Raw genomic sequence first — 8,812 nt, forward strand, 5'->3', positions numbered from 1 at the left:
AGCCCAGGCCTCAGAAAACTCTCTACAAAGAAGGCGTGCCCGAACGCGGAAAGCCTGCAAGTGCTCAGAAGGCCGCCATTTGTTGTGCTCGATGAAGTCATCGGCTGGGACCCTACCCATGATGAAAGGCCATCCGGAAGGCCTTATAACCCCCACCTTCCTCCCATCGCTTGCTCGCCCGTCTGCACCCTTTAGCCACCGAAGTCCCGTGATTTTCGCACCTGCTCGCGCCCCACCTTCAACCCTCCATCCACGCCCCCCACGACCCCCAAGATGCAGATTTTCCGGCCAGCGATGGTCCTGGCCGTCTGCCTGCTAAACCCAGCCTCCGCGAAGTCAAGCCACCGGAGACGGGACGTGTGTGACGTGCAGAACAACGATGCGGCGCTTGATGCATGTGGCATGAAGAAAGCCTTTGGCGGGAGCACGGTGTATCCCGAGGTTCGTCCACCTCTCTTTCTGCCCCAGCTCCTCCCCGCATGGCACGTCAACTGAAATGGGCCTTTTCGTGTGTCCCGCGGACAGCTCTTGGCCAATTTTTCCCCCAAGGGTGCGCTCTACGTCCGCTACGACAACGTGGTTGTCGGCGGGGCCCAGCAGCTCGCGCCCAATCGGGTGTCCGCAAAGCCGTCGCTCTCGATGCATTTCATCCAGGGCCCGCAGAGCATGTCCTCGAAGAAGTTCGCGGCCCTCGGCATAGACTACCAGCCGGACGGAAAGCTCACCAAGCTGTTTTGGCTCCAGCCCGAGATGCAAGTGGACCGGAACACGGGGGCCATGACCTCGACTGCGGCCGTGAGCTGGATCTCACCTGGAAAAACTGGGCGCACTTCGTGCTGATCTATCTTGCTATCTCTGACCTTCGCCCAGCCTATCATCCCTTACAAGCCGCCCACCCCTCCGCAAGGCACAGGCACCCACGAGTATGTGGTCCTGGTCTTTGAGGAGGCCGGCGCCGGTCTATCCGCATTCCTCGCCCAGAACCCGCACTTGAAAGCGCTCCTCTCTGGGTCATTCAACCTCGAGGACATGCTAGCCCACACCCAGTTGCGCAACTCCTTGGTGGCCGGCAGTTGTAAGTGGCTCATCTTCCTAGCGGCAATAACCGATTTGGCCGAACTCTCATGCCCCACACATCCGTAGTCTTCAAGTCCACTCACCAATAGAACCGAGAAAAGTCCCCTGCAATCCGCCGGCTCCAGTGCATCGGAAGCGCTTGGTGCGAAATCCGGACTGATTCCAACCATAGATCTGAAGCTATACGTAGTTTCAACATGTACCATACAAATCCTTCTGCAGCTGTTCCAGGCAACCTTGTGTTTATGAGTCGCGTGTCATCGGTCCATGACAAAAAGTGTGGCCCTGCCGAATGATGGTCCGACAGATTGTCCGGATCCACACCCCGTGGCGTGGCTGAAGGAAGCCTCTGAGCCAATCGACCGGTGGTGCAGACCCACCAACAGAAAGCCGGGCAAGGGCATTAAGGGCGAGACTCGATGTGTTTTTCAAGGATTGGAGGCACAAAGACAAGAGCAGCAGCATGTTCCCAGGCAGCAAGACAGTGGAGGACTTCCTGTCGGCTGGAAAATTACTCCAGAGAGACAGGCCAAACCTTCCTGGCCGGTGAAAATCGATTGATATCGAGTTTTCACCAGCAAACAAGGTTTAGTGGCCTCTAACTCATGCCTTCTAGGCGACGGGAAGTCCTCCAGTCTGTGCGGATTGGTGAAGGACAAAAGGGCTCATCCAGCCTGCATGAAGCCAGCGGAGAGGCTCTGATCCGCGCCAGGCACACCAAGTTGAAGTCACCAACCAACGCCTCCCACGATGGATCATTTCTGAGGACTTTAAAGCGGCCCCGCAGCCTCCAGGGGCCTCCCTGTCCACGCGCCGTGCCGACCAGCCCGGCTGTCAGGGTGGGTCTCTGAAGTGGCCGCACCCTGAATGAACGGATACTAAGTATCGTCTAGACTAGCGCTGGCGGGGCGCAGAATAACAAACTGTAGACAAACGTCTATCTCTACTCAACCGTCAACGCGGGAGGAGGAGCCACGCCTCTTGGGTAAGAGGGGCCTAGCGGAGCAAAGGTCTCGCTGGGATCTAGAAGATCCGTGCGCCGGACAAAGGAAAAAGGGGAAACGAGGTGAGCCTCTCGAGCTTACCGAGTCGGAGACTTACTAGTGTCCGGGAGGTAAGGTCGAGGGCCGAGGAGAGGGGAGTGTTGAGGTTGGCGGAGAGGGTAGGAAGGTTGGAGGTTCTGGACGGAGGAAGATAAAGAAGCGAAAAGGTTGGAGTTCAAGAGGTAAAGGCCCCAATCGTTGATATCTCAACAATGTAAGCGGGCTTGGTACCAAAAACTCTGGGGGAAAACTCTCTTCAACTGAGAGCCCCCTTACTATATGGGAGGAATGAGCCTTGACTCTTTTCCCTCCCATTCTTCCATTTTCTTGCCCGCTGTTAAGCGGGCATACAACTCAACTGCAATACATAGACAGATACCCTGCGGGGTACGCCACAGCAGTGGTCTCAACTCTACATACTGACTTCAATGTAATCAGCGCTCTCACTAGCGCACTTCAGGCCAAGGGAGACGCTTTCGCGGCTCCTTGTTGGCTGCCTGCACTGTCTGGACTAGCAGGTAGCTGACACCGGCGGTCCCACCACTGCATACGGCTTTTGTTTCGGGGGATAAGTACATACAAGACTGTGGCGGGAGAGCGGGGCGGGCGTGGAAGGGTTTTTTTGGGGATAACTACGTACAAGAGTGTCCCGGGGCCGGACGTGTTGGGGGTGGTAAGACAGGCAGACATATACATGCAGACACGGATACCGCACGCGCGGGCGTGCTGCGGTTGTGGTACAGGACAGCGCACGGAGGAAGGGAGGGGACACGGGGCGCGCGATCAGGACTCGTCGGCGGCCTCGCGGATCGGGGGCGCATCGCCGGCCCGCTGCTGCCCGTCGACGTCCGCACCTGGGCCGGCGTGGCGCGCGGCGAGCTCCTGCTTCTCGAAGAACTCGTTCTCCTTGAGGATCCGCTGCATCTCGGCGACGAACGTCAGCCCCCAACTGCCCAAAACCGCGCACAGTCTCAGCCACACACATCCATCCACAGAAAGAGAAAGCATTGAGAGAGGAGGACTGAACTGGGCGGCGGTGAATTTGGAGACGTAGCTGAAGAGCTTCTTGAAGTTTTCTTTGCGCTGGCCGTCGTCCATGACCATGGCCCGATAGATGCCGTCGGCGACCTGGTCGGTGGCCCACGGATTGACGATGATGGCGCCGTTGAGCGAGTGTGCTGCGCCGGTGAACTCGGAGAGGATCATGCATCCGTGGCGCTTCTCCTGACAAGCCACATACTCGTAACTCACCTGTCCAACAAAAAAAAAAACGTCACCCTCTCAAGTTCTTCTGTGTGGGGGGGAGCGGGGGACGTACGAGGTTCATGCCGTCGCGCGGACTGGTGACCAGACAGGCATCGCTGATCGCATACAGCGCACACAGCTCGTCGAAGCTCACGCTGCGGTGCAAGAAATGGATCGGCATGTACTCCACCGTGCCGAACCGGCCGTTGATCCGGCCCACCAGCTCGTTCACATTGCTCCGCAGGTTCTGGTACTCTTCCACATCCTGCCGCGACGCTTTTTTTTTTTGTGTGTGTGTGTGTCAGGTAAGCGTCGTCGTGGGAGAGAGAGAGGGGGGGGGGGGGGGGGGGGGGAGGGACTTACGGACGGCGACTTGGACCAGGACGACTTTGCCGATCCATTCGGGATGCTCGGACAAGAAGACGTCGAGCGCATGGAGCTTCTGGGGGACGCCCTTGATATAACTAAAAGCGGGGGATGAGCAAGGGAGGGGGGAGGGGAAGCGGGGGAGAAGAGGGGACGGACTCGAGCCTGTCGACGCCGACGATGACCTTGATGCCCTGGAAGCGGTGTTCGAGGCTTGCGATGCGCTTCTGGACGGCGGGGGAGAGCAGGGCGTCGTGGAACTTGGCGGGCTCGATGCCGATGGGGAAGCTGCCGACATGGACGTAGCGGCCGCCGAAGGCGAGCCCGTTGGGCATCGCCGGGAGCCCCAGGATCCGCGTGCACGACGACAGGAAGTGCCGGCCGTAGTCGTACGTGTGGAAGCCGACGAGATCGCAGTGCAGCAGCCCGAGCAATATCTCCCGACGCACCGGCAATATCCTGTGCAAACGGGCGAGCTCAGCATCCCGTCTGTGTGTGGGTGTGTGGAGGGGGAACACTTGCCGGTATATCTCCGACGACGGGAAGGGCGTGTGCAGGAAGAAGCCGATCGACACCTTCCCTTTCTTCGTCGCCGGGCCGGGGGCGGTGGAGGGCAGGTCGAGGGGGCGGTCGAGCAGCTCGCGCAACATCATCGGCAGGAGCACTTTGAGCGGGCAACAAACCAGATGAGTGCGCTGCTCACTGGGGGAGAGAGGGAGAGGGAGCGGCTTTACTGAGATGGTAGTCCTGGACCCACACCAACACGTCCTCGCCCCGCTCGACGGCCTCGACGATGTCCCTGTGGACGACGTGGGCAAAGGTCATGTTGGCCTCCTTGTAGGCCTCCCAATGGGCCTCGACGAAGTTCATTTCGCCCGGATGGTAGTGGAACAAGGGCCAGAGGATCGAGTTCGAGAACCCGTTGCTGCACCCCCCACGGTCAGCTCCATATCCGCCACACACGCCGAGAAGAGGGGGAGGGACTTACTAGTGTTTGTCGGCAAGGTCGTCGGAGAGCCAGACGGGCTTGCACGAGTACTCGTCCTTGAGCCTCTGTGCGATGAACGTCTTGTGCGCGGGGGCGCGGACGTCGAGCCCGGGCCATCCGATCCAGCTGAAGGTCATCTGCTTCTTGCAGCCGGAGAGGGCGGAGACGAGGCCGCCGGAGCTCATGGCGAACGAGAACGGGTTCTTGGCGTCGTCGGTCTCCTGGGCTGGTGGGCCTCCGGGCCGGTCGTCGAGATGGGCGTCGGCGAGATGGGAGGTGATGGTGATCGGGAGCCGGTTGGAGACCACGATCAGCCGCGAGGCGTTCGCGTCCAGCGTCGGCATCGCCAGCCCCTTCGCTTCTCCCGTGCCCGCGGCGGGCCCAGCGCCGGCGAGCGTCCGGCCGACCGAGTGGTGCGTGGTCGCCGGCAGCCGGGTGGCTGCCGCCGAGGCCGGCCGGGAGGGCGAGGGCGTGAAGAGATCGAAGGGCCGCAGCGGGTGCGGGCTCGGCAGGAGGTTGTTCGTCGGCTCGCCCATCGTGCTTGTTCTCGTCGGGTCTGCTCGTCGATGCGCTTATATCTTCCCCCTCCTGACCATTCCAGAAACTTCGTGCCCCCCCGCTGGCACTCCACACACCCCGCCATCGATCTCGCAGCCGCGCGGGCATCCGTCACGAAAAGTGTATCTCACCCTCACTCTCACTCTCACTCTCACTCTGATGGAGTATATGTATCTCGTAAAACATAAATACATATGGAGACATCACCAAAGAGAGCCGGTAACAAGAAAAGGCCGGGGACATTTACTGGTGCGATGAGCAGAGACAGGGACCACATGACACAGGCCGCGTGGAAGGATTAGTGGATAACAAGAGAACACAAGCGGAACGAAAAGCGCTCGCCTGGGGCATGGACGACGTGGAAGGATGCGGACATCTCTGCGCGCGGCCCGAGCGAGCTGCGCTACATGATGTCATTTTCAGGCGTTGGCCGCAGGCGAAGAAACAGCACGACACACAGCAGCAAACAGCTTCACAAGCACCATCAGAGCCTGTCTCAAAAGAGACCGGCGTGTTTTTATTTGAGAGATCACGACAGGATTTTGGTTGGATTTTTAGTGGGGAATGAGGAGGATGGGCCTATCGGGCCCTGTTCTCCTTGACCTTCTGGTAAAAGCTCTTCCCGCCGGAGTTGCGTTTGCCGGGCTGGAGGACGGCGCGGTACTTGTTCTTGACCCAGTCGAGCGCGTGGTGGTCGTCGACGAGGCTCTCGACGCTGTCCGCGCACACGCCTTGCATCAGCACACTCCGCAGCGGCGGGGGAGAGGGGGAGGGGGGGGACGTACAAGCTGCGTTTCTTGGAGGAGGACGAGGCCTGGGCGTCGACGAGGTGGCCGAACAGGAAGCGCGTGGGCAGTGGCTCGCGCAGACTCTTCTCCAGCCCGCCGCGCACGAAGCTCTTCGGGTCCAGCGTCCGGTGCAGCCTGGAACCCCGTCCCGGGTCAGCAGCAGCGTTAATAAGGAGAGAGAGCGGGGGGGGGGGGGGCGTACCGCATGGCCTGGACCTCCGTCCGCGTCTCCCGCGTCAGCGGCTGCACGGGCAGCTCGTGCCACTCCAGCGCCTTCTCCTTGCGGCCGTCCGGGTCCGAAGAGAGCCGACGGGCCTGGATCGCCGCCACCCGGGCCAGGTTGTCCGCCACCGGCACGGGGGTCTTCCGGGGGCCAGGCCCGGCCGCGAGCGGGCGCCGCAGCGCCGTGGCGCCGCCCGCGTGCTCCAGAGGGAACAGGTTCTGCAGCGTCACCGAGCTCCCGCTCTCGCTCCCCGCACGGCTGCGGCTCTCGGCCGGCGCCGCCATCGGCGGGTGGGCGGCCCGATGCGCCTGCGCCTTTGCGCGCGCGAGCAGCGCCGCTAGGGTTTCGTCGTCCGAGGCCGAGTCTGCGTCTGCGGCGGAGTCTGAGTCTGAGTCTGCGTCTGAGTCTGAGTCTGCGTCGGAGGAGGAAGAGGAAGAGGAGGCGGCGGCGGCGGGTTTGCTGGGGGTGGCCGGGGGGACGTCGGCTTCGGATGCGGGGTGAGCCGGGGGCTGGGAGGCCGGGATAAGCTCGTCTGCTTGCGACTCTTGGGTGGCGTGTGTGTTTTGGGTGATAGGGAGGAGCTCTTCTTCGGGGGTGTCTTGGGTGATAGGGAGGAGCTCTTCTTCGTGTGTGTCTTGGGTGATGGGTTGGAGCTCTTCTTCGTGGGTGTCTTGGGTGGCCGGGATAAGCTCGTTTTCTTGTGTGTTTTGGGTGGCCGGGATAAGCTCGTCTTCTTGTGTGTTTTGGGTGAAGGGGATAAGCTCTTCTTCGTGTGCGTCTTGGGTGATTGTTTGGAGCTCTTCTTCGTGGGTGTCTTGGGTGATCGGTTGGAGCTCTTTTTCTTGTGAGTCTTGGGTGTCTTGCCACTCTTGGGTGAAGGGGATAAGCTCGTCTTCGTGGGTGTCTTGGGTGATTGGTTGGAGCTCTTTTTCTTGTGAGTCTTGGGTGTCTTGGGAGTCTTGGGTGTCTTGTGAGTCTTGGATGTCTTGTGAGTCTTGGGTGACAGGCTGGAGCTCTTCTTTGTGTGTGTCTTGGGTTATGGGCTGGAGCTGGTCTTCCTGCTCTTCTTGGGAGTCGTGGAGCTGGTCTTCTTGGTCTTCTTGGGTGGGCTGTGGCTGCTGGGTGGGTGTCTGCTGGGAAGCTGGGGAGCCTTGGCGGCCGCGGGGCGACTGGGGCATGAGTGGCTGGGTCAGGGGTGGCTGGGGCGCATGGCTGGGGGCGGGCTGGTCGGCGCTCGGCTCGGCAGTCGGCAGCAGACGGTGGCTGAGCTCGGCGGCGAAGCGCAGCTGGCTGGGCGTGGGCGTGGGCGTGGGCGTGGGCTCGGCGGTGCTGGCTGCGGAGGACAGGCTGGGGCGCTTGCGGGTGTTGGCGGCGGTGAGGGGCGAACACAGCGGGGTGCCCAGGCGGGAGTAGGAGGAGCGGGTGAGCACCATTTCCTCGCGCTTGCGGGGCCCAGGAGTCCCCAGCCAGCAGAAAGCCCACCCGCCGAAACTCGCCCAGCCGGCCTGTGGGCACACACCCCCCGACCCTAGCATATCCCACACCACCCAACCACACTCCACCCACCACCCACCCACCATCTCACCCTCAGCCACACCCACACACACACAATGTCCAAGGCCGCACAACCCGAGCTCAAAAAGGTAAGCCCACCCCACCCCACCCCCCCTCTCTCTCTGCCAGCAGGCTGACGCGCGCCACAGTACATGGACAAGCGCTTGTTCCTCAACCTGCAGGGCAACCGCAAGCTCTCCGGCGTCCTGCGCGGCTTCGACATCTTCCTCAACCTCGTCCTCGACGAGGCCCAGGAGGAGAGTCTCGACGGCGGCGAGAAGCGCAAGATGGGCCTCGTCGTAAGCTGCCCCCCCTCCCCCTCCCCCACACTCTCTCCGAACGACACTCACTCGCCTTCCTGTCCCAGGTCATCCGCGGGAACTCCGTCTCGTCCATCGAGACCCTCGAGGCCGTCCGCTGAGCCTGTCCTTTCCTCTCCGTCCACTGCAATCATCCACACTCCCGCCTGCACATGAGCCCTCCCAGGCGCGCGCCAACGGGCCGCCGGGGAACGCCCCCTGCCCGGCTGATCCGGGGCGCGCCCGGCCTCTGCTGGACCCGCGCGGGAGGCCTGCTGCCCGATCGTTGGCGGGCTAGGCCAGACACGCCCGCCCGCTCTTCCCCGCGCTTCCCGGGCCGCCAGAGCTTCCTGCAGGGCCCCGGCTGCACACCCCGGGTCGCGCATCGGGCCCCGGGCGCGGCGGCCGCCCTTGGGCGGGCATGCCCGCTCAACCATCGGCGCGGAGCACTGGATGCCGAGAAATAGACAGCCGTCTGCTTCGGATCTCCGCCATCGCAAATCCACATCTCGGTTTCGAGAAACCTGTCGCCTCCCACCTTGTGGGGCGAACTTAGCACAAGTCCCTCGCCTGCCGGGGGGCAGGGGCGCGAAGCGCCTCGCACGAAGTGCGACCTCCCGTCAGGGAGGGACTTGCGTGCAATCCACGATTCCTGGCGTGCAAGCCCCGCG

At 62.2% G+C, this 8,812-nt stretch overlaps 5 protein-coding genes across 5 annotated transcripts; 3 read left to right on the forward strand and 2 right to left on the reverse strand.

Annotated features, from left to right (window-relative positions):
• Positions 1 to 273: 273 nt before the first annotated feature.
• PtA15_8A292 (uncharacterized protein) lies at positions 274 to 1,166 on the forward strand (the record flags this gene model as incomplete). Its single annotated transcript, XM_053171706.1, has 4 exons — positions 274 to 441; positions 526 to 795; positions 871 to 1,075; positions 1,144 to 1,166. 4 exons carry the CDS (start codon positions 274 to 276, stop codon positions 1,164 to 1,166), a joined length of 666 nt encoding a protein of 221 aa, XP_053022943.1.
• Positions 1,167 to 2,903: 1,737 nt separating this feature from the next.
• PtA15_8A293 (uncharacterized protein) lies at positions 2,904 to 5,255 on the reverse strand (the record flags this gene model as incomplete). Its single annotated transcript, XM_053171707.1, has 8 exons — positions 2,904 to 3,069; positions 3,148 to 3,371; positions 3,439 to 3,641; positions 3,729 to 3,829; positions 3,891 to 4,190; positions 4,254 to 4,395; positions 4,466 to 4,656; positions 4,720 to 5,255. 8 exons carry the CDS (start codon positions 5,253 to 5,255, stop codon positions 2,904 to 2,906), a joined length of 1,863 nt encoding a protein of 620 aa, XP_053022944.1.
• A 601-nt stretch (positions 5,256 to 5,856) lies between these two features.
• PtA15_8A294 (uncharacterized protein) lies at positions 5,857 to 7,466 on the reverse strand (the record flags this gene model as incomplete). The annotated part of the gene is made up of 3 exons (XM_053171708.1): positions 5,857 to 5,992; positions 6,063 to 6,200; positions 6,268 to 7,466. 3 exons carry the CDS (start codon positions 7,464 to 7,466, stop codon positions 5,857 to 5,859), a joined length of 1,473 nt encoding a protein of 490 aa, XP_053022945.1.
• Positions 7,467 to 7,898: 432 nt separating this feature from the next.
• On the forward strand, positions 7,899 to 8,263 carry PtA15_8A295 (uncharacterized protein; the record flags this gene model as incomplete). The annotated part of the gene is made up of 3 exons (XM_053171709.1): positions 7,899 to 7,931; positions 7,992 to 8,141; positions 8,210 to 8,263. 3 exons carry the CDS (start codon positions 7,899 to 7,901, stop codon positions 8,261 to 8,263), a joined length of 237 nt encoding a protein of 78 aa, XP_053022946.1.
• Positions 8,264 to 8,314: 51 nt separating this feature from the next.
• PtA15_8A296 (uncharacterized protein) lies at positions 8,315 to 8,608 on the forward strand (the record flags this gene model as incomplete). Its single annotated transcript, XM_053171710.1, has 1 exon — positions 8,315 to 8,608. One exon carries the CDS (start codon positions 8,315 to 8,317, stop codon positions 8,606 to 8,608), a length of 294 nt encoding a protein of 97 aa, XP_053022947.1.
• Between the last annotated feature and the right edge of the window lie 204 nt (positions 8,609 to 8,812).

The sequence above is a fragment of the Puccinia triticina genome, chromosome 8A (assembly GCF_026914185.1).
Source record: "Puccinia triticina chromosome 8A, complete sequence".
In the NCBI taxonomy this organism is placed as follows: Eukaryota; Fungi; Basidiomycota; class Pucciniomycetes; order Pucciniales; family Pucciniaceae; genus Puccinia; species Puccinia triticina.